We start from the raw sequence: 25,439 nt of genomic DNA, 5'->3' as shown, positions 1-25,439 counted from the left end.
TGCAATTGATGGCCAGGTCTCAGTGGGCTGAATGTTTCAGATGGATTGGTAGAGCTGCTGCTTCCCAGCACCAGAGACCTGGGTTCGATCTTGTCTATGGGACCCAGGTGTCTGGTGCTGTGCAGAGTTTGTGCATTCTCTACCAGCCTCTACCATCACCTTCTCTCTTTCTTCTATTGCCAAGCCAATTTTGGATCCATTTGTCAACAATTTAATTTTCTTTTAGATTGTCTCCCACGTAGAGGCCCTACTAAGGTCCATGTAAATCGCATCAATGGTCCTGCCCTCGTCAACACACTTTGTTATTTCTTCATCATTTCAATCAAATTGGTCAGACATAATCTGACCAAGTCATGTTGACTGTCTCTGATTAGACCCTGCCTTCCAAAATGGAGACGTATACTAGATTTACACCTATGTCGTCACGGAATTCTCCAATTACAAAGTCTGTTTCCTTTTTGGCATTGTAATGTAGAATATTAATTTAGGATCTCATCTATACCATTGACTCCTTATGCAGTTTTCCCCTGTAGTCCCTAATGGGCACTACTTTTTCAGTGGTTATTCCTATGCTCTTGGTGTATTTATAGAAATGTAGTCTTGATGGTCCTCACTAGTTATTAGTTCCCAAAATCTGTAAAATGCTTCTTTTTCTCTCTGTCCTGTGATAGCCTTGGTTCCCCCTACTTGTCACCTTGGCTTTTACGTGTATAGAGACATGTTGACAATTAACGTAGGGGAATCGTAGGTTTAGGTTGAGAGGTGAATGTTAGAAATCTGATGGGCAACCTTTTCCACAGATGGTGGTTGGTATACGGAACAAGTTGTTAAAAGAAGTAGTTGAGGCAAGTATAATGACCACTTTTTAAAGACATTTGAACAGATACAAAGATATAAAAGGTTTAATGGCAATGGGCCAGAAGCGGGCAAATTGAACAAGCTTAGATAGGTCATTATTGGCATGGACAAGTTGGGCCAAAGGGCTCGTTTCAATGCTCTCTGACTTGATATTTCTTCTTTTAATTATTTCCTTAATGGAGGTGCAGACCTACCTGCAAATAGGTATTCTTAGTCTACCTTTGCTAGGTTTGCATAATATAGCTCTCCTGGACCATAATGCCACACTGGTGGGCATTAAACTAGATTGGCAGGGGTGTGGGATTTGATGCAGGACCAAGGCAGGTGGGACGCTGGAAGGTGGTATGGATGGTGATTAAATAAAGTTTTGTGGACAGAAGAAGGCAGGGAATTAGGGAGGGTTGGTTTAAATTGCACTTATTTTAATATGAGAGGCCTGACAAGTAAGGGAGATGAACTCAGGGCGAGGATAGCTACGTGCGACTGGAAAATTGTAGCCATTACAGAAACCTGGTTCAGAGAGAGACAGGACTGGCACCTTAATGTTCCAGGATAGAGATGCTTCAGCAACGATAGAGGTAGGAAGTAAAAGAGGAGGTGGAACATAAATCAATTAATGGATTATTGATTAAGGGGGATGTCACGATAGTGTTCAGAGATGACATTACGAATATTTTGTCTAGTGAGGCTACATGGGTGGAGCGGAGAAATAGAAATGGATGATCACCTTGTTGGGGGATGTACTACAGATCCTCAACGGGTCAACGGGAATTAGAAGAACAAATATGCCAGGAGATTAAAGGCAGCTGCAGGACTAATAAAGTTGTTACAGGGCCTTTTAACTTTCCCAATATTGACTGGGAATGTAATAGTGCAAAGGATTTAGATGGGGCAGAATTCATTAAATGTGTTCATGAAAGTTTCTTCATGCAATATGTAGAGGGCCCTACACGGGAGAGGGCAACGCTTGATCTAGTTTAGTGACCACTGTTATATTAGCTTTAAGATAGTTATGGATAGAAACAGGGTGGGGCCGCAAGTTAAAATTCTAAATTGGGACAAGGCCAACTTTGAAGGTATGAGATTGGAGCAGATAGACACAAAAAGCTGGAGTAACTTGGGACAGGTAGCATCTCTACAGAGAAGGAATGGGTAATGTTTCGGGTCGAGACCCTTCAGGTTGTTTGATGGAAAAGGAACACCTGGAAAGTGGTTAGACACAAAGCTGGAGTAACTCAACGGGTCAGACAGCATCTCTGAAGAAAAGGATTTGGTGACGTTTTTAGGTCGAGACCCTTCTTCAAATTGAGAATTGGGATAAGTGAAACGAGAGTTATAGATGGTGATGTAGAGAGATATAGAACAAATGAATGAAAGATATGCAAAACACGTGACAACGATAAAGGAAACAGGCAGTTGTTCTCTGAACGCATTTAAAGTGGGATGTTTTTAAGTGTGATGACAAGATTCCAGGACTTGCATGTCCCTGTAAGAGTGAAGGGCCAGGCAAGTAGGTGTAAGGAAGCTTGGGTGACAAGTGAAATTGAGACTCTCGTCAAAAATAAGGAGGGTGGTATGGGGCAGGTAGAGGCAGCTGGGGTCAAGTGATTCCCTGGAAGAGTTTTGGGAACTGAGAAGCAAACTAAAAAAGGAAATAAAGAGGGCAAAAAGGGGACAGCTCTGGCAGATAATATTAAGGATAATCCCAAGCAATTTTGCAAATATATTAAGGGAAAGGGGTAACCCGAGAGAAAATGAGGTCCCTCAGGAATCAAAGCGGTCAACTGTGGAGCCACAGGAGATGGGCAAGGTCCATAATGAGTATTTCTCCTCTGTTTTTACTGTGGATACAGACATAAGGACTGGGGAACTTGGGGCTGTCAATGGAAGTGTCTTGAGTCCAGTCAGTGTTACGGATGAGGGGGTGCTGAAGATCCTGGCGCGTATAAAGATAGACAAATCTCCTGGGCCTGACCAGATATATCTGAGGACACTGTGGTATGCTAGAGAAGAAATTGCAGGTGCGTTGGCTGAGATTTATGGGTTGTCATTAAATGCAGGTGACGTGCCGGAAAACTGGAAGGTGGCCAATGTTGTGCCTCTATTTAAGAAGGGCTGCAAGGAAAAGGCTGGGAACTACAGGTCTGACTGTTTAACATCTGTGGTCAGAATGTTACTAGAGTGTATTCTGAGGGATAAGCATTTAAATGGACATAGTCTGTTAAGTAATAGTCAGGATGGTTTTGTACGTTAGAATAAATCGTATTGTTTTTTTGAGTCAAGAGTCAATTTAATTGTCATTTGGACCCCTGGAGGTCCAAACGAAATGCCGTTTCTGCAGCCATACATTACACACAAATAGACCCCAGACACAACATAATTACATTTTTACATAAACATCCATCACATAGCTGTGATGGAAGGCCAAATATATCTCTCCATGCATCTCCCCCCCCCCCCCCCCCCCCCCCCCGATTTCAGAGTCAAAGTCAAAGCCCCCGGCTGGCGATGGCGATTGTCCCGCGGCCATTAAAGCCACGCCGGGTGGTGCGAGGTCGCACACCGGGTCTTGGTGTTGGAGCCCCCGGTGTGCTCTGGGTGGCTAGATCGCAGTGATGTAGGCCCGCTCCAGGAGCTCTTCGCGCAACTCGGGCGGGAGAATTGCCGTTGCAGGAGGTTGTCTCCCTCCAGGGAGCAGGGTAGGAATTCCACAGACCTGTCGTTACTCTCCGCGCAGGAGGATGAGGGGTGCTCCACCCGCTCTCTCGGCCAGCTCAAGACGGCAACGGTGACCCTGGAGGGAGACCGCTTATTGGGGCTCCTGCAACGGCGAATTCTCCCGCCCGAGTTGCGGGGTCGAAGAGCTCCTGGAGCGGGGCCTACATCACTGCCCCGCACGGCTGAATGTGTGACCAAAAAGCTTGAGGGTAGAATTGTAGCAGTATATATATATATAGATTTCAACAAGGCATTTGACAGGTTTCGCCTGGTAGACTGCTCTGGGTGGCTAGATCGCATGTTACGCGCTTTGGGCAGAGGTTGAGCAGGGTAGGAATTTATTACATAGCGCAGGAGGATGAGGGGTGATCTTAGACAAGATCATGAGCGGAATGGATAGGGTAAATTCACAGAGACACAAAATGCTGGAGTATCTCTGCGGGCCAGGCAGCATCTCTGGAGAAAAGGAATAGGTGACGTTTCAGGTCGCGACTCTTCTTCTGACTGGTCTCGACCCAAAACGAGTTTGAAGAAGGGTTTTGACCTGAAACGTCACCTATTCCTTTTTCTCCGGGCGGCACGGTGGTGAAGCGATAGAGTTACTGTCCTACAGTGCCAGAGATCCGGGTTCAATCCTGACTATGGGTGCTGTCTGTATGGAGTTTGTACGTTCTCCCCATGATTTGCTTAGGTTTCCTCCCACAGTCCAAAGACGTACCGGTTTGTAGTTAATTGACTTGGTAAAATTGTAAATTGTCCCTATTGTGTGTAGGATAGTGTTAATATGCAGGGATCACTGGTCGGTTCGGACACGTTGTTTCAGTGCTGCATCTCTAAACTAAAGTTTGAATAAAATGTCACCTTCCCTCCGATAATCAAGGAATGTGAAATGAAGAGTCAGCAAAAGCAATTATTGCTATTTAATTGGATCCCTTTAAAAATAACTGCATTGAAAGAAATGGATTCTTGATTAGAACAAATTAGATGATAAAAAAAAACCTAATATAGCTCGTGTGTGAATAAGACTTCAAGGAAAAACGTATTACAATCCAGTCACCGAGAAGAAGAATATTCTAAACCTATAATGCAGCCACTTTGGATAGAAGCTCTCAAAGATTGTTGCGTCAAACAGAAGACTGTACATAATTACAATCATGCCATACACAGTGTACAGATACAGGATAAAGGGTACATTATTTATTTCAAGGTAAAGACCAATTCAAAGATCTCCAATGAGGTAGATGGTAGGTCAGCAACCCATTAGCTGGTGAGAGGAGAGTTCAGTTGCCTGATAACAGCTGGGGAGAAACTGTCCCTGAATCTGAAGGTATGTGTTTTCAAACAGCTGTACTTCTTGCCTGGTGGGAGAGGGGAACAGACAGAGTGACCGAAGTGAGACTACTCCTTGATTGTGCCGGTGGCCTTGCCGAGGCAGTCTGGTGTAGATGGAGTTCATGGAAGGGAGGGTTTGTGTAAAGGTCAGGGCTACGTCCATGATTTTCTTGTGGTATTGGATGGTGCTGTTCCCATACCATCCTGGGTGCATCCCAATAAAATGCTTTCAATGGTGCATCTGTAGAAGTTGGTGAGGATTGTTGGGAACACCTCAAGATTGTCATGTGCCTCAGATAGGACCATGAAATTCTTGCTTTGCTTCAGCACAACAGAATATAGTAGGCATGAATACAGAACAGATCAGTATATATATATATATTAATATGCATGAATAAATAAGCAGATAAAGTGCAAATAAACAGATAATGGACTATTAATGATCAGAGTTTTGTTTTAGTTGAGTTTAATAGCCTGATGGCTGTGGGGAAGTAGCTATTCCTGAACCTGGATGTTGTAGTCCTCAGGCTCCTGAAGGTAGCAGGGAGATGAGTGTGTGGCCAGGATGGTGTGGTTCCTTGATGATGCTGCTAGCCCTTTTGAGGTAGCGACTGCGGTAGATCCCCTCGATTGGAGGGAGGTTAGAGCTGATGATGGACTGGGCAGTGTTTACTACTTTTTGTAGTCTTTTCTGCTCCTGGGCACTCAAGTTGCCAAACCAAGCCACGATGCAACCGGTCAGCATGCTCTCTACTGTGAACCTGTAGAAGTTAGAGAGAGTCCTGCTTGACATACCGACTGTCCGTAATCTTCTCAGGAAGGAGAGGCGCTGATGTGCTTTCTTTATTATTGCATCAGTGTTCTCGGACCAGGAGAGATCTTCAGAAATATGCATGCCCAAGAATTTGAAGCTCTTGACCCTCTCCACCGTTGATATAAACGGGCCTGTGTGTCCCCATCCTACCCCTTCCCAAGCTTTCTAAGGAAGTTGAGGCATTGGTGTGCATTCTTAGCAATTGCTTCGATGTGGTCCAGGACAAATTACTGGTGATATTTACTCCTATGAACGGGGAGCTTTTGATCATCTTTACTTTGGCGCCATCAATGTGTACTGCTCTTCCAGAAGTCAATCACAATCTCCTTTGTTTTGCTGACATTGGGAGAGAGGTGGTTGTTTTGACACCAGGTTCCAAGGTTCACAATCTCCTTCCTGTACTCTGTCTCGTTAGAGACCAAGCTGCACACTTTAGATACAAATGCTGGATATTTGGGGACATCAGAGGAGGAATTCAGAAGTTACAACTAGTCTCACATATTAGTGAGAGTGGAAACAATGACCAGTTAATGTGTGGCTCTTGACATTGTGTAGCAGGGTTCCTTGGATTGAAAACCACTGTTGTGGCAAGATTGATTTCAAATGATTTGAAAAGCTACAGCCAGATATTGTTGTGGAAAAATTAAGGTAAATTGCTGGTGGTTGTTTCTGGAATTGAAACAGCGCAGAATTAGATTGGATTATAGAAAATAGATATGGTTTGGCATTGAGTGGAAATGCACAAAGCCTGAAGTAATGATCTTGGTGCATTTCTGGCACATACAGCCAGCAGATTGTGCCACTGTGATAGCCAGGCCAATGGTGCAGTGGTAGAGCTGCATGCCTCCCCACAGTGTCTGAGACCCGGATCCTGACTATATGGGTGTGGTCTGTGTGGAGTTTGTACATTCCTCTGTGCTCATGTGGGTTTTATCTGTGTGCTCTGGTTTCCTCACACATTCCAAAGACGTGCAGGTTTGTAGGTTAGTTGGCTCTGTAAATTGCCCCTGGTGTATAGGATGTGAAACAGAGATAACATTGAATTTGTGTACGGGTTATTGATGGTTGGCATGGACACGTGGGCCTAAGGGCCTGTTTCCATGCTGTATCTCTAAATTAAACTAAACCAGGGTGATTAAGAAGGTTAAAAAGAAATTCCGGTTGACTGAAGAAAATTAATGACCTATGGCTATTTTTTTTCTGTAGGATCAGAACTGCAAATTCATTTTGGTGGTTAAACTTATTGATCACTGGACATCGGATGTGATTTGAAAAGATGTTTGAGAAGTGTAGAAGTTAAAATGCAAATTTTCAATATTCTCTGAGACAGTAGTTCTAAGGACAGATAAGGATAGTATTTTTTGAAGTGCTTCCTGACAATTGAAGATGAAGAATTGCTGAATAGATCTTTTTGATAGCCAAAGGTTAAAAAATATTTCTCGGTAAAGAAACATGGGCAGCGTTTGCCACTTGAACCAATGTTTTGTGATTATCACATATGCAAATGTTGTATGGTCTGTAGATCTCTGAGAATATCAAAAACGAAGGGAATTGATAGGAATTGATAGCAACTCAATTAGGTGGTAGATCTCTATGTATTGATTAATCACGCGATGAACTAGTCTGGCATGAGTTACAGGACAGCCGGCAGCTGAAAGCAGCAGCTGTGTATTGGGAAGTTAGCTCTCTTTACTAAACTGAAGGTATCAGAGGCCTAATAAATTTGAAGCAAATTGGCAGTGGCCATCTGGTTGCAGTGAGATAAGAACCCTCTAGTGGTTTCAGAAGTATTTTGTCAGGCAGAAGAGCTGATCTTACTCTGGTAATAACTACATTATTACCCACAGTTTTTTTTTTTAAATGTGCCTTTCGCCCCATGGCCATCAAACACCTATTGCATTTAACCTACAGTCATTCTATTCTCTCCATGTTCCCATCAACATCCCTGGGTTTGGGACATAACAAGGGGAAGCCACAAGTCTCATTGAGACAGATTACTTTATGTCTTGACGGGTTGTTTTCTGTGGAAGATATGAGAGATTGTGTGTTGTTTTGGCAATCGAGTTTGACTGAAGCCATGGCTACATTGCACCAGTTATTATTGGTGTGTGAATTTGGTACAATAGAGCAAAGTGAGGCAAGTGAAGAAAACATTTCATTGCCAAGGATATATAGGCAACAGTTATAACCATTCCAAAAGTTTTAAATGATTAAAAAAGAAACATGCAAAGAATAATCTGGAATAAAAATGTTCCAATAGACTGACTAAACAAATTTAACAACAACTCAGTCTAGGTAAATAGGAGTGCGAGACTAACAGAAACAAATTAAATTAGTGATACAGCGCAGGAACAGGCCCTTCGGCCCACCAAGTCCGCACCAAAGAGAAATCCCTGCGCACTAACACTCAGGACAATTTTACATTGAACCAAGCCAATTGATGCACAAACCTGTCCATCTAAGGAGTGTGTGAGGAAAATGAAGATCTCGGAGAAAACACACGCAGGTCATGGGGAGAATGTACAAACTCCATACAGACATCACCCTTTGTCAGGATCAAACCTGGGTCTCGGGTCCTGTACACTCTAGCATAACGCCACAGTGCCACCATATTTGCAGAGACTTTTTGGTTTGAATGCAAAGAAGAGAGATGATTAACTCTAAAGTTCCTTGGATTATTGAAATGTTACACTCGGTATTATATCTTCAAATCCAAGTTGTCTTTTTTCTAGAAAGAGCACAATGCTTGTCGATCCTCAAAGTTTAAATTCTGCTGACCTGGCAATCTCACGTATACATTTGCATGCACTCTGACAGAACCATAACCTCTGGTAATCTTATTAGAACTATAAAGAATATCATTGCTGTGATCATACTACAATTTGGAGGAACAACACCTCGTATTTTGCTTGGTTAGTTTACACCCCAGCGGTATGAACATTGACCTCGCTAACTTCAAATAGCCCTTGCTTTCCCTCTCTATCCCCTCCCCCTTCCCAGTTCTCCCACTTACTGTCTCCAACTACCTGTTTAAGAAGGAACTGCAGATGCTGGAAAATTGAGGGTAGACAAAAATGCTGGAGAAACTCAGCGGGTGAGGCAGCATCTATGGAGCGAAGGATATAGGCAACGTTTCAGCTCGAGTCGGTCTGAAGAAGGGTCTCGACTTGAAACGTTGCCTATTTCCTTCGCTCCATAAATGCTGCTTCACCCGCTGAGTTTCTGAAGCATTTTTGTCTGTCTCCGACTACATTCTATCTTTGTCCTGCCCACTCCCCTGACATCAGTCTGAAGAAGGATCTCGACCCGAAACGTCCCCCATTCCTTCTATCCAGAGATGCTGCCTGTCCTGCTGAGTTACTCAAGTATTTTGTGTCGACTGATTTAAACCAGCATCTGTAGTTCTTTCTTATACATTTATATTATGCTCACTTAACTTCAGTGGCTTAAAAACTGAAAGGTTAAAAATAAATATGGATCTTATTTACTGGTTTTGCCTTCATCAACTTGTGGACAAGCATTTCAAAATCTCTGGATGAATTTTTGTGTTTGACTCGCACCCTGAATCTGGCTTCAACATGGGACCCAGTTGCCTTTTTATTTGCGATTTGGGTCAGGACACCACACAAAGAAAATCTCTTATAGCAGTGGTGAGTTTCTCAAAAAAGTTGGTTTATTCAGGCCTTGGCAGTATATACTGGAAAGCAGTCTGAGATGAGCCAAAATGCTTCAGTGAATCATAGTCATACAGCGTGGAAACAGGCCCATCGGGTCTGATTTGTCCACAACGACCAACGTCCCATTGACATTAGTTCCACCTGCCTGCTAATATCATTTGGCCAATATCCCTCTCAGCCTATCCATGTACCATGTATCAAAATGTTTCTTAAACGTTGAGATAGTACCTGCCTCAACACTACCTTAAACCTCTCACCTCTGGTTCTCGATTCCCCTACTATGGACAAGAGACTATGTACTTTTACCTGATTTATTCCTCTCTAAACTAAACTCTCACAATTATGTACACTTCTATAAAATCACCCCTCATCCTCCTGCGCTCCAAGAAATGAGTCCTAGCTGGCTCAGCCGTTCCTATAGTTCAGGCCCTTGATTCCTAGCAACATCCTCGTAATTTTTTTTTTTTTTAGATTAATTTAGAGATACAATGCGGAAATAGGCCCTTCGGCCCACCAGGTCTGCGCCGACCAGTGATCCCTGTGTAATGTCGAACCCTCGTTATTAGTTGGCGCGGTCAGCAGAAAAAAAAACACAAGGATTGCTCTGAGCTTTTGAGGATGGTCCACAAAATGTTTCAGTTGGCGAATGTAATCTTGGTTCAGTAATATTAGAAGAGTTCAGATTTAAGGCCATTGTCTGGATTTTTGATAAAATGAACATCACTGTACACCACTTGAGGCTGTCATTTGAACGTAGCATTGTCTAAGGGATTGGCTTTTGATGAACCATGTGGTGATGATTTTACCTGCTTCAGAGACCCTTTTTCACTATTGGAAGGGGAGCAATGTAATTGATTCCAGATGCTAAGATTAAATTCTAAACTTACTAAAAAAAAACAGGTAATTGATGTAAAATTCTATCTCATTGAAATTTATTGAATGGTGAAAGGCTCGGATAGAGTGGATGAGGAGAAGGTGTTTCTACTAGTGGGAGAGTCCAGGACCAGAGGCCATAGACTCATAATAAAAGGATGTACCTTTAGAAAGATGAGGAGGGATTTCTTTTGTCAGAGGATGGTGAATCTGTGGAATTCATTGCCACAGAAGGTTGTGGAGGCCAAATCAACGGATATTGTTTTCCGTTGGAGATTGACAAATTGTTGATTAGTATGGGTGTCAGAGATTATGGGGAGAAGGCAGGAGAGCGGGGGGTTAGAGGGAAATGTAGATCAGCCATGAAAGGTGGAGTAGATTCGATGGGCAGTATGACCTAATTCTGCTTCTATAACTTATGATATAACCATTTTTTTCAGGTATTACGATCAACTGTGTGCCATTGAACCCAAGTTCCCATTTGCAGAAAATCAGGTATTTAACATTATGTGTACTACAATAAGTAAATGTGTTACATTTGATGAGTTGTGTTCATTCTTGTAGAAAACTGAATCATTGTATATTGGTTATCAATTACATCTTGACACGCCATGTAAAACAGTTTGGTTCATATTTAATTCTTGTGAGAGGAGGGGTATGAAATCGTCAGCCTTTATCTTCATTGCATCATGAAATTGTCTTAAACCTCTAGAGTACGCATTCGTATGGTGAAAAGTATAAATCCAGAAGTTGCTATCAGTGATTTCCTGCATCAACATGGAGTATATTGCTTTGCATAATGCTGCAAGATAATCAGTTGATAATTTTATCATCCAATGTGAGCTGATGTAACTGAACCATTCTCAGTGTGAAAAGCCTAGAATGGTTTATTGTTTCCTATATCAAGTATAGGTCATACAAATGTGAAATTATTGGTTAACATTTTCCAAAGTAACCATTATTTGGTTTGTGTTGTAAGTTCTTTCCATTATAATTTGAAAAAAATATTTAGCCCAATTTTATGGATATGAAACTTTTAAACGTTTTAAATGTCAATTTCCTTCATCTCATGTTCTAGTGTATGTAAACAGTTTAGAACTATTTTATGAACTGTGCTTTTGTTTCCTTCTGGCTTGATGTCTGTGTATATGTTGTAATGTGATTGCAGCTTGATGAAACAATTCTTGTAGACATTCTTGTAGCTGGGATGTATCAGTAACTTGGGAAAGGGCAAGTCCAGGATCTTCTTGGGCAGCTTTCTTCAACATCGACACTAATGCTGTTGCCTCACCATTGATCACACAATCTGTACCATTTTCAAATCATTGGTGTTCTTGCTATTTTCAAATTGTTTGCTAATTTACCCTACTGGAGAACAATTAATTTTGAGAGCAACCTTGAATCTATATTGAAGATAGACACAAAAAGCTGGAGTAAGTCAGTGGGTCAGACAGCAACTCTGGAGAAAAATAACTCCTTTTCTCCAGAGATGCTGTCTGACCAGCTGAGTTACTCCAGCTTTGTGTGTCTATCTTCAGTTTAAACCAGCATCTGCAGTTCCTTCCTATATACCTAGAATCTATTATACTGTTCACCTGGTGGGCTCCGTGTGTAATCAAGCTCAAAGTATCAGGCATGCAAACCTCATCTGATGCTTGTATACTTCAGTCAATACAAATTGAACTGACTTAATCTGTCCACCCTACATCAGTCCTGCCCTCACAGGAATCAATCTAGAAAATTGCTGCCCAATATGACATGACTTTATGCTGGGTTTAGGGACTCAATCTCAAACAGCCTTTTCTCAATGGAGACAACCTATGTTGCCTTCAAGACCATCCCTCTCTCGATAATCAAATTGTAGTTAACACTTGTATTTGGGAGCCAAGTTATTGTTTGCTTGGAGACTCCAGGAACTTCAAATGCTAGAATCTTGTGTAGAAAGCAAAATGCTGGAATAACTCACCAGGCCAGGCAGCATTTCTGGAGGATGGGTAGATGGTGTTTTGGGATCAGGATCCTTCTTCAGACTAATTGCAGTAAGGAGAGAGAAAACTAGAAAAGAGGTGAGGGTTGGCCTTGCATTCAATATCTGCATAACAAAGTTCCTTGGCGTTAGTATTACCAGTTATCTGTGGCAACCACATTGAAACAACAGCCAAGAAGGCACATCAACACCCCTACTTCCTGAGGAGTATCGCCAATGACTCTTTGGACCAAAGAAACCATACTGTCAGGTTGCATCACAGCTTGGTTTGGGAACAGCTCTGTCCAAGACCCCAAGAGAATTCTGAGAGTTGTGAATGTAGCCCAGTCTATTACACAAACCAGACTCCCCACCATTGACTCCATCGACACTTCCTATCCCTCGGAAAAGCAGCCAACATAATCAAAGACTTGCTTCAGCCTGGTCATTCTTCCTTCTCGGGCAGAGAGACAAAAGCTCGAAAGCATGCACAGTCAGAATCGGAAATAGCTTCTTCCATGACTGAAGATGGGGGTTGTCTTTTGGAAACGCGTAAACAGGTTGCCCACGTCATTTACCTTGAGATGTTTAAAAACATCTTTCAAAAGATATGTCCTTGGGTATTTGCTATATCAATAGCTAAGGGTTGTCTTGTTATAGATTTTAATTGGCTTCATGTTGCAGTTGACTTTTGAAGGATGCACAATGGCTTGGATTTATCTGAATTGTAATGTAGGTATAAAAATGATTCAATTGAAGCAGAGCAAGGTCAAGGCTCAGATTTATTGTGAACACAGATTGTGCATACAGGCTGATTGGGTGAAGTAGAGTAGGAGATAATGTAGGTATTAAAAATGATTCTTAAAGAAGCAGAGCAAGGTCAAGGCTCAGAGGTATTGTGAGCACAGATTGTGCATAGCTGATTTGGTGAAGAGAGTAGGAGATATATAAGATTCTCAAGGAGAATAGATGGAAAGGGATCCCTTGTGCAGTGAAGGGATTAAGAAAAGAGAAGCATTTTGAAATTGATGATATGCTCAGTGGGAGTAGTGGACTAAGTGGAAGAATTTAGTGTAGTTTAAGATTTGCCAATAGAATATCTCTGTGGATTGTCACCTTGTTGTGCTGGAGAAGCTTGTGTAATCCTGAGATCCCTGAGAGCGATGCCGTCTGCAGCTATGCTCCTGGTAGGCCCACCCATGGCAGTAAGGTCTAGGGGGAGGACTCTGACAAAGAGCAATCCAACCAAGACCACAATGGTGGGACAGGCGGAGGGTGATGGCTGACTTTAGTGGAGCGTCACAACAGCTGGGAAGGCGGATGAAAGCTGCAGCAGAAAAGGGTCTCCGCTCGTCTTGGACTCCATGCCACTGGATCCTGACCCAGATCTGTCAAGGACTGTGTGATGGCTGTCTGTGCACCAGTCTCCCCATGGTAAACAAAGTCACGCACAGGCGTCCTCCAACCCTGGAGACACCCATGGTCAGCCGTGACCGAGGGGGACATAAGAAGAGGAATAGAATATCTGATTCCTTTCATATGTTTACCATTGGACAAAAAAATAGCCTAAAGATTATGCACTGTTTCACATAATTTGATGTGCAATTTAAATTGAAGTATCAGATTTTGCAAACTAATGTTATTTCACAACAGTGCTATCATCTCCATCCACAACAGACCATTTGAACAGGAGATAAAATGTTAATTGTGTTAGAGCAGGTTGTGTGATGCTTTTCTGAGTTAATTCCACACACAATAGTGCAAAGCTTATCCAGTGTAGATTGCATCAATATATAAAAAGAACAACAAAAATGAAATGTTCAATATCTGCTGGAAATTCTCAAGATGAGCAGCTCCTAGGCAATACCCAATTGAATGACTGTACATCACTTGTGAAAAAAGGTGATATTAACTTTGTTTCACTCTATTTTGGATGCTGCTCACATTCTGCATATGTCCACCATTTGTTTTCTGTGAAATTTATCTAGTTAATAAATGCAATGATAGTTTTTACATTTTTGAGTGTGCAAGAAAACTGACAATGTCTAACTTTTTTTGTTAAAGCTTTGTTTAACTTTCACCTGGAAAGATGCATTTGATAAAGGATCTTTGTTTGGAGGATCTGTTAAACTTGGTAGGTATTATTTGTATTATTGTTGCATTACCCGATGAGAAATCATCTTCCTTGCCCTTCTTAGCCTCTAGTTACTTTGTTCAACCTATCATTGACTCTGCCTCCATCCCTGCCAGCCCTCCAGTTTTCCCTGCTTTCTTACTAATTTTTCCTGATTCCTGATCATTGGTCGGTGCAGACTCAAAAACTAAAACTATATTTAGGTCTTATTTATTTCTAAAGTTCCTCAAAGGTAAGGAAAACCATTTATTTTGTGCATAATGGCTTTTTTAAAATGAGTGATTTTGTAATTAGTATTTTATAATAATTTTAACATTATATAATTTATGTTTAATTTGTTATTTTGTTTGTCTGAGTCCATGTGCCTGTGTTGCTGTTTTTTTCATGGTTCTGTACCTCATCTTATGACTGGCAGCTCCCAGACTGGGCTGTCAATGCCGCTCCTGGCCTGCACCAACTCCCCAGCCGGGCTGGGCTGCTGACATCACCCCCAGTCCGCACTGCACTCCAGCCACCTGTGGGCCGTGACCAGTGAACCTGCCGATCCTCAACTCGCCTGCATTTCAGGCCTAGTTCCAGACCAGGTGTATGAAGAAGGGTCTAGACCCGAAACATCACCTATCCACATTCTTCACTGAAACTGCCTGATTTTGCTAAGTTATTCCAACACGTTTTGTCCTTTTGTGTATTAACCAGCATCAGCATATCTTTGTTTCTACAACTTACACAATGATACTCTATTACTTGGTAATCCCGTCCTCAGTTAGAGCGGACAATCGGCAGCAATGGACATCCATTCCCACCCCGACCACCCATTCCCACCCATGATGACCAGGTTTTACTATATTGCAGTGACCTTCATGTATCAAATCATTGCACAATTTTTCATGATCGTGTAGTTTACAGAGGGTGGAGGGGAATCAGCATAAGGTAATAAAGAAGTGGTTTTACATGGATTTTACAAAAATAATTTCAGTCTGGACTGCAATGATGGGTGGATCCAAGCAAGTGGTGCACGCAGATATGAAGGTGATGGTGGATCAGAAGGATCAATAATGGATTTTTAAATTGATGTTGTAAATGGACAGGGGAACCAATGATGGAAAGTGAAGATGAGGTTGAGGCCTAGTGAATTTATGGGATTGAATGGAGGATGCTGAGTCAAATAGTACACCAATGTACTATTCCCTGGCTACAAGATTGGGTCATCAATCAATGCCAATTATGAAATCTTTAAACTCAAATATTCAACATTTTGAAATATATAATTACATGTATGTCAATGTTTTTTTGTACAATTAAACTGTTAGAAAACAAGATCAATTTGTGAATGAAATGTAAACATAACATAAAGGTGCTGTAAATCTGAAACAAACACAAAATACTGGAAGCACTCAGCTAGTAAGACCTGTGAAAAAGAAACAAGAGTAAAACATGTAAGAAGGAACTGGTTTACACCGAAGATAGACACAAAATGTTGGAGTAACTCAGGCAGGATCACTGGAGAGAAGGAATCGGTAAAATTTGGGTCGAAGAAGGGTCTGAAGAAAGGTCTTGACCCGAAACGTCACCCATTCCTTCTCTCCAGAGATGCTGTCTGTCCCGCTGAGTTACTCCAGCATTTTGTGTCTATATCAACGAGAGTATCATGTTGGGTTGAAAAGCATTATTTGCTTTTGGTGTCATCCACAAGAGGGTGTTGTCACTCAAGGTAGACATACTAAGAAGGGTTTCGGCCTGAAACGTTGCCTATTTCCTTCGCTCCATAGATGCTGCTGCACCCGCTGAGTTTCTCCAGCTTTTTTGTGTACCTTAGACATACTAAGTGTTTGATTGAAGAATTTGATTATCTGTTGTGCTGCTCAAGATGCAGTGTCCAAGAATTTTGTGAAGTTTGAGGACAGCCATCCATAATTGATCAAGGTGAGGAACTGTCGCATGTGTGACAATACCCTCCTTAACAAGGTTAATTACTTTTGGTTTCCCTGGGCAATGGAATTCAATTGCTGAATAGTTGCCCTTTATTTTGGAAAAATATTTGAAGTCAATGGAAATGAAAAGAACGTAGGAGTGATTTGCGATCAACTTTTGCAATTTAAAAAATCACCATTCCCTTATTTTTTACGAGCGTGCCGTATTGCTACATGTTGGACCAGTAGAGGTCGAGGGCTTGGGGGGGCGTTCCAGAGCACCGGCTACAGCCAGCAAATTCAACCCGCCGAAGTCCAGATGAGGTCGCGATCGGCCTCCTCGCCTGGTCTAGGTGCCACATTTGTTGGTGCACTTCTGGGTGGGTGGGGGGGGGGGGGTTTGTCCGGATTCAAGGAGGGGCCAGACTACCAGTTGGTCGTGGACCTGTACTAGATCTTACATTTTATTCAAACATACCTCTTCAGTTAAATGCCACACAACCTGTTTTATTTGATCCAGCAGCTGCCAAGTGTACAAAGGTGAGAAATTATAATTAAGAAGATTTTAACTACTGAGTTCTGATAATTTCCTGTATTTGATTACAGCCCTTGCAAGTTTGGGATACGAAAAGACTTGTGTTTTGTTCAATGTTGGTGCCTTAGCCAGCCAAATTGCAGCAGAACAGAACCTGGAGAATGATGAGGGGCTGAAATCTGCAGCCAAGTATTATCAGGTGAGCAGACCTCACCGCTATACATCCTTAACCTTTGTTTTGATGAGGTGTCTCAAGATTCCTCTTGAGAAGCTTTTCTTCATATATTTGGCAATTTTAATCTGCATGCCTACTAGCATTGTATCTTTTACTATGATCCATCTTCATTGAATCACCTGGTTTTGTTTCACTGGTTACTTCAAATTAAAGTGACTCTTGCTTGAAATCATACATTTTGGACTGTAGTATGAGGCATATTGTACACCTGCTAACTCAATGAGAGAGCTCTCCAATTAGTCCCTCTTTCCACTTAACTCAATTTTTTTTCATTTATATATTGTCAGCTGGTTTGTTGAAAGTTATGGCTGAAATTGTTTCTGTTATCTTGAACTTGTAAAACTTTTAAAAACATTTAACAGCAGGCCAAACAACACAATTTAGCAGAAGATGTCAAACTGTCAAATATTTAGAACTCTGAATATTTGAGATGTGGAAATGTTCAGAAATTATTAAAAATTTATGACGAACTACTTTGCAGATTCACCTATCCATCTATCTATATACTATTACTAAAACTCTCATCTTGACCACTTCCGGTCTGCGTTGTAATTAAAGTTGCACCAAACTCTATCCTATAGTGCCATGATTTTTTCGCCACCTTACTCACTGTTCTCCTCCGCTCCAAGCCACCAAATTTTGTTCCGAACGGTGCAATATTAGAAAAGTTATGAAGGTTTAAAAAATCGTGAGATCAGCAGATTGGTCTTCTCGCCTGTCAGCCACCATGTAGGTAACGCCCCTTCCGGGGGCGAGGAGAATAAAGCCCCGGAGGCCGGGCATGAGTCAGTCAGTCTGGAAGCCGTGTGAGAGTTGAGTCCAGAACTGTGAGTCCACCAGCCGTGAGTGACTGAACTGAGAGTCTACAAGCCGTGAGGGAGTGAACTGCGAGTCAACAAGCCGTTAGTCAGTGAACTGTGTCCACCAGCCATGAGTGACTGAACTGTGAGTCCACCAGCTGTGAGTGACTGAACTGTGAGTCCAAGAATCCATTTGGCCCACAATGTCCATACTAGCCCTCTGGAAACTAGTCCCTTCGGCCCACAACACACATACCAGCGCCCCAGAAAGCGCCCCCCCACCACTGGCCACCAATATTGGAATTGGTGGAGAGGTGGAATATTGCGTTGGGGGACCAGCCCTCCTGTGTGAAAATGGGACCCAACGGGTCCCACAGTCTAGTTTAAATGAATGGCAAGGCATTGTTTGTGGGAATTTCCCCACATTAATGCGTGAGGAATATCTGCAACTTCACATTCCCATGACTGGTAGTGATTTATGGGGATTTCTTGTTGATGTTCTGCAACTGAGGTACCTGGACCTTTAAATGGCAGAGGGTCTTGAGTGAATGGTTTTTCTCAGTTCCCTGTTTTGCATGCTGGTTAGTGGTTGCAAGCACAATTTATGATTAAAATGTCTATTACACACTGAAGCTGTACTTTTTAGGCGGCGCCGTCCTGTGTGGTATGGCTGCCCAGCCTGCGGCTGTCTGTTTTTCATCTTTTTTTAAATTTTTAGTCGGTTGAGTGTTTTGTTTTTAGGAGTTCTAGTCTTTTTTATGTGGGGGGGAGGGGGAAACTACTTTCTAGGGTCCCTACCTGGTCAGAGAGGCTGCTTTTCTGCGGACTGCACCTTCGACCCGTCCTCGCGGCCTACCAGCGGGCCTGGAGCGGCGTTTCCTGAGGGGACCGCCCAGAACCTCGGCTTTGGCAGCGGCAAGGCGCTGGAGCGCAATTGTGGAGCGGAGCGGGCGATGCCTTGCCCGGGTCACCGCGCTGGAGCTCCAGTGAGCTGAAGACCGCCGAGTAAAACATCGCGGAGCTGCGGGACTGTGGAGCGGGCGGCGGCGCTGAACTTTTCATCGGGAGCCTGGGATCTCTCGGCGAACATTGGGCCTCCGTAGAGGCGACTGCGGAGGCCTCAATAGGCCCGACTATGGGTGAACTGGGGATAGGGACTGGGCATTGTGCCTTCCCCCACAGTGGGAACGATTGTGGGGGGATGTTTTTATATTTATTGTTAAATTTCTTTAATGTTATGTCTAATCTTTATCTGTGTGCTGCATGACAAGACAAATTTCACTACACCATTTGGTGTATGTGACAATAAATGTCCTTTGTCCTTTAAATAAACAGCGGTTAACCACGGGTACACTGCGAATGTTACACTGAGTCCTAACTAGCATGTTTACACAACCCAAGTCATTTAAATTTTGTTCAGGTTTCCATTCAACCCCTGGGCCCTGCTGTTTTATTTAATTAGATCATATTTGACCTCAAATCCATTGAGTCACTTGGTTCATATATATCCTCAATATTCTTATTTAACAAAAATGCTTTTGAGGATAGAATTTCAGATTTTTCTTTTGATGATGTGGAAAACTGTTTCCTGATTATTCTGCTGAATGTCCTTGCTCTAATCTCTATATTTATCAATAATACATGAAAAATTAGTAACCACACAAGTCAACTAATCCTATCTTTTTCACTTTTCACCCTTTGGTGAGATCACAGATTAAGCAATGTGTTCTTTTTCTCACTACTATAGCTTGCCACCGGCGTTTTCCAGCATATCAAGGATAGTGTACTGTCAGCACTGAATCGTGAGCCCACCATGGACATTTCTCCAGATACAGTTGGAACTCTCAGTTTAATTATGCTGGCTCAAGCGCAAGAAGTGTTTTTCCTGAAAGCGGCAGCTGGTAAATATGACTATTCATGTTAATTTTTTTGTTTTTGCTATTTACGAATGTCAGGGGGGAATCAAGACTGAAGCTTCCTAGTTGCCATCCCCGGGAACGATGACACGATGCACATGCGTCGGGCGACCAATTCTGTCAACATGTTGGACGACGACGGAAGCCAACAGCGAGCTCTGCGTCGTCTGACACACGAGCGAACAAACTAATGTCAGGGATTCCTGATTTGGTTAAGTGTACTTTGTAGTGGTTTTTATTTTTAAGTAGTTGGCATACATTGCGTGAAATTATAAGGCAATAATTGGAAGACCAAACTGAAATTTTATTTGACTTTAACTGTGCTTTGGGAATCTCAATGCTAATTGGACCTGCAAGTCACTTGAACTTCTTTTCGCTTAGTAACACTGAACAAAAATGTTTTCTTAATGTGCTAACCTTTTGGGGGTCCAATCTTTGGGGTCAATGTTGCCATAAACTTGTATCTTTGATATTGAACTGTCCAAAACTGTTCTTACCAGAGCTTGCTGATCTTGCTGCTGTCAATTCAGTGGTATCTGTTCTCGTTCTTCTAAAGATAGACATAAAAAGCTGGAGCAACTCAGCGGGACAGGCAGCATCTCTGGAGAGAAGGAATGGGTGACGTTTTGGGTCGAGACCCTTCTTCAGACTAGTCTGATCGACTTAATCTGCATTTACTTGTCTCTCTGTGTGCTACAAATCTGCCATCCCAGAAAGCAGTTTGCAAAAACTTTGTGATACAAATACATCTCCTGCTAGGAAACGATCAAAACTACAATACTTTTGAGTAATGCCTCATCAGAATTCTGTATAATCAAGTCATACCGCATAGAAAAACACCGTTCTGAAAAAGTTACTTTTATAACAATTAAATAGGTTCGCTTCTTAATATACAGACAACTCACAAACTGTTTGGTAGACCAGTTCAAAACTTTACTTATTATCGACCGATGGAAGGGAGGGAGACTCTAGTCAAGTGAGCAATACAGACACTTCACTGTCCTCAGTCCACTTCCTCGAACAACAGAATTACATCGTATTATATAGTGTTTTTTTTGTCACCTTAGCACATTCCACAGACATTAGTCATGGTCAGAGGTACGGGAAATAAAGGTTTCTACAGAATGCATCACATCAAAGGCATTTTGTCATATGGTACAAGATATCTTACATATTAAAGACATTGGCCATTTGTTAATACCCCTTAGATCAATCTAGTTTCCTCTCTCGTCACTACCCCCCTCACAGACATGGACATTTGGTGCAAGGCATTTTACATATCAAAGACATCAGCCATTTGTCATATTGCCCTTTACTGGGATCAATCTAACTTCCTCTCTCATCATATGGTAGACAAATGTTAGTCATTCATTATCTCAATACACAGCAACCTGAGGCAAGCCTAGACTTGCCTTTCTGTATTAATCTACTGGAGAAAAGCCTGATTTGAGACGAAATATAAGCTGTAAGCTTTTATTATATTTGTAACATAATTCAGCCTTATCATGCCCACAACTAGAGCTTTAATCCCATTTTCCAGGACTAGGCCCGTTATGCCTCGGCTGCCAGTGACACTTAAGAGTTGCATTTAGATGTTCTCGGGTGAAAAAGAACATTTCTCAGATCCGTCGATCTGAGGAATCTCTTGTCTCTTATTTGTCCTCTAGTGTTATTCACCTCTGAAAGCAGGATCTAGGTCTCGAAACAGGCTATTTTTGCTCTTCTGGAAAACGTCTTGCAGTGAAGACCAGCATTGCATTTCGCATCTTAATTGCTTTATTCACCTGCATGGTTTTTTTTCGGTGATTTTATATTCAATAAAAACATACCTGATCCTTTGCATGTCCACTATTTAAATAAATAATGCCCTGCCTCTGTTTTCCTACCTCTGGATAACTTCACATTTGTGCATCTACCAGGTGTTTGCCACTACCTCAGCTTCATATCTTGTTACGGTGTCTTCATAACTCAGCTGGTTTAATGTGTGCCAAATTATAAATATGCCTTAATAAAACAGGAAATGCTCAAAATCCTCAGCAGATCAGACGGCATATGTAGAAAGAGAAACGGCTGTTTCAGGTGCAGGTAAAGAGGATAGCAAAAGTTTCTTCAGATGTATAAAGAGTAAGAGATAGGTAACAGTGGACATTGGACTGCTGGAAAATAACGCCGGTGAAGTGATAATGGGGAATAAAGAAATGGCAGATGAACTGAACAGGTTTTTTGCATCAGTTTTCACAGCAAAAGTGGTTTAAAGACACTAGCAACATGCCTGAAATTCAAGAGGGTCAGGGGGTTAGTGGAGTGGCTATAGCGAAGGAGAAGGTGCTTGGGAAGTTGAAATATCTGCAGGTGGATAAATCACTTGGACCGATGGACCCCAAGTTTCTCAAAGAGGTGGCTTTAGAGATTGTGGAGGCATTAGTAGTGATCTTTCAAGAATGGCTGAAGGAAAAGAGTGGGATAAAATGGGCCATTTCTGTTTGGCTGCCAGTGGCTGGGGGTGTTCCACAAGGGTCGGTGCTGGGACTGCTACTCTTCACATTGATAACAATGATTTGGATGATGGAATTGAACTGAAGGCTTTGTGACTGTTTGCAGATTATATAAAGATAGGTAAAAGATCAGGTAGTGTAGAGAAAGCAGGGACCCTGCATAAGGACTTGGGACAGGTTGGGAAAGTGAGCAAAGAAGTGACATATGGAATACAGTGTAGCAGAGTGTGCGGTCAATCATTTTGGGAGTAGGAATAAAGGCAGAGACTATTTTCAAAAAGGGGAGAAGATTCGGAATTCGGAGGTGTAAATGGACTTGGGAGTGTTGCAGGATTCCCAGAAGATTAATTTGCAAGGTACACAAAAATGCTGGAGAAACTCAGCGGGTGCAGCAGCATCTATGGAGCGAAGGAAATAGGCAACGTTTTGGGCCGAAACCCTTCTTCAGACCTTCTTTTGGCCCGAAACGTTGCCTATTTCCTTCGCTCCATAAATGCTGCTGCACCTGCTGAGTTTCTCCAGCATTTTTGTGTACCTTCGATTTTCCAGCATCTGCAGTTCCTTCTTAAACGGATTAATTTGCAAGTTGAATTGGTAGTAAGGAAAGCAAATGCAATGTTATCATTCATTTCGAGAGGACTAGAATACAAAAACAGGGATGTAATGCTGAGGCTTTATGAGGCACTGGTCAGACTGCATTTGGAGTATTGTGAGCAGTTTTAGGCCCCATATCTGAGGAAGGATGTGCTGACGTGGAGAAGGTCCAGAGAAGGTTTACGAGAATGATCCCAAGAATGATTGGGTTAACGTGATGAGGGTTTGAAGGCACTGGACCTGTACTCGCTGGAGTTTAGAAGGATGAGGGGAACCTTACTGAAACTTACCGAATAGTGAAAGTTCTGGATAGAGTGGATGTTGAGAGGATGTTTCCATTAGTGGGACAGTCTAGGACCCGAGGCCAAAGACTCAGAATAAAAGGCTGTACCTTTAGAAAGGAGATGAGGACAAATTTCTTTAGTCGGAGGGTGGAGAATCTGTGGAATTCATTGCCACAGATGGTTGTGGAGGCCATCAATAGATATTTTTAAGGCAGAGATTGGTAGATTCTTGATTAGTACGGGTGTCAGAGGTTTTAGGGCGAAGGCAGAAGAAAGGGATTGAGAGTGAAAGATAGATCAGCCATGATTGAATGGCGGAGTAGACCCATTGGGCTTAATGGCATAATTGGCTTATGAACCTGTCAGCTTATAATGCAACAACTCTTAGTTTAAATGGTTGGTGTTGAGATCAGAATCAGATTTTATTCGTCAAGTATGTTTTGCAACATGCGAGGAATTTCACTGGCCAGTTCAGTAATACAATTAAAAAGCAACAGACTCAAAAACACATTTTAACATGAACATCCACACCATACCTCACTGTGATGGTAGGTGAAATAAAGTTCAAGTGCTTCCATTGTGTTCTTCCTTGGTCGGGGATCTCGAGCCCTTTGTTGACGGGACGGTCTTGACTCCCGTAGCCGGTGGCGTTCGGGCCCTCTGCGTCGAGGCATTCAGCTCCCGCATCGGGGTGTTGTCAGCTCCCCTGCGCTGGGCGATCAAACCTCGCGTCGGGGCTGGTTGAACCTTCTGCGGCGTTGGAGCTCCTGACTAGCCTTTCCCGAGACTGCGAGCCCTTAATGGTAAGTCCGCAGGCCACAATGGGAGCGATCCCAGGCAAGGGATCCGCTCCGATGTAGTCAAACATACTTTGTGGAACAGGTTATATGAATTTTAACGCATTTCAGAGTTTAATCTCCTTTTAGTTGCTGGCTCGAAGGGCCAAATGGCCTCCTGCACCTATTTTCTATGTTTAGTCGTATTCATTTAGATGGGAGTGTTTAAAGGGAGAAAATAGGGTGTATTTGAAGCAGAGTACTTGTACTCAAGTAGTTTATACATTTTTGTCTTGCAGATAAAATGAAAGATGCAATAATAGCTAGACTAGCCAATCAAGCTGCAGATTACTATGGAGATGCATTCAAACAATGCCAATACAAGGAAAATTTGCCGAAGGTAAGTTTAAATGATATGCAATGCTGCTTGGCATTTGATTTGCAAATGAAGCAGATAATGTAATGCTTCAACTGAGCAGGATCAATTTTCAAAGATTTACCTGCAGAAGTAACCCGAGGTAAACCTCTGGGTTTAGTAGTTAATGTTTACTCTGTTATACTTCGAACAGTTTTTGCTGCAGGAGATCAGAATTATGTGCCAATATTTCAATGTTAGCACAATGTGCAGGGCAATGACAGACCAATGTCTGGCCATTTCCAGTTGCGCAGTGACAGTTTACAACAGTTCAGATGGTACCATGGTGAATGAGTTTGAACTCGGATTAAAATATGCTGAAAGTGTCGAGATTAATGTAAATGTTCCAGTTTCTTCCTCTTGCAGCTAAATGACTCTGCTCCTAGTTACGTTCACTTCATTGCTTGAATTTCAATATTTGTGCAAGGAAAATGGCAAGGAGCTCAATCATCCCCCAGTAAAATCAGTTGTTTTCTCTATCTGTACTCTGTAGAGCAGACTCTCATTAGAGCACATAATGCACAGTGTCATAGAGAGGTAGATTGCTTGTGCTGAAAAACAGAAGCGATAAGCACAAACTCAACAGCATCCTTCTGGGAAGGAATGGCTAGTTTAAAGTTCCAATAGTCCGCCTCCATTTTCTGCTTCTCGGATTAAGAGAAAAAGTAGTGCATTGCAGGAAAAAAAGTGTAGTATTTAAATGTCTATCTAGTTTTCATATTCTTTAGCACTTTTGTGTTATCCCTGTGCCCGGAATCTGGCTTTAAAAAATGTCAACATTTCCAACATCAACCGTACCATGATTCTGAAGAATGTCGTTACCAGACAGATAAATCGTGTTTGCATTGAGGTGCCAATTTGTAAATAACATATTCAGCCCCTTTAGTTTCTCATGTCCCTGCTGCCTCTGTGCAGGATTTATATACAAACATAGAATGAATTGGAACATTCATGACACACAGCTGTCCAGATATTACTTTGGACTGCACTACATCTGTTTGAACTGTTTGCTCTGAAGCTTTTAATAATAAATGCATAGAAACGTCAATGCTCCGACAATAGTTATTGCTTTCCCTCTGTAAATGCTCTTGCCTATTCACTATTTCT

General features: G+C 42.2%; 1 protein-coding gene across 4 annotated transcripts in view; it reads left to right on the top strand.

Moving 5' to 3' along the window:
* Positions 1-25,439, top strand: part of pdcd6ip (programmed cell death 6 interacting protein) — a 61,813-nt gene that overhangs the window by 1,601 nt on the left and 34,773 nt on the right. For all 4 annotated transcript variants that reach the window (XM_055633763.1, XM_055633764.1, XM_055633762.1 and 1 more), the window contains exons 2-6: positions 10,713-10,767; positions 14,303-14,372; positions 16,889-17,016; positions 19,600-19,753; positions 24,217-24,317. In XM_055633763.1, the coding sequence (XP_055489738.1) occupies positions 10,713-10,767; positions 14,303-14,372; positions 16,889-17,016; positions 19,600-19,753; positions 24,217-24,317 (508 nt within the window). The remainder of the gene's footprint in view (positions 1-10,712; positions 10,768-14,302; positions 14,373-16,888; positions 17,017-19,599; positions 19,754-24,216; positions 24,318-25,439) is intronic.

The sequence above is a fragment of the Leucoraja erinacea genome, chromosome 4, assembly GCF_028641065.1.
Source record: "Leucoraja erinacea ecotype New England chromosome 4, Leri_hhj_1, whole genome shotgun sequence".
Classification (NCBI taxonomy): domain Eukaryota; kingdom Metazoa; phylum Chordata; class Chondrichthyes; order Rajiformes; family Rajidae; genus Leucoraja; species Leucoraja erinaceus.
Note: the sequence above shows the minus strand (reverse complement) of the source record. Positions and strands in the feature narration are given on the sequence as shown.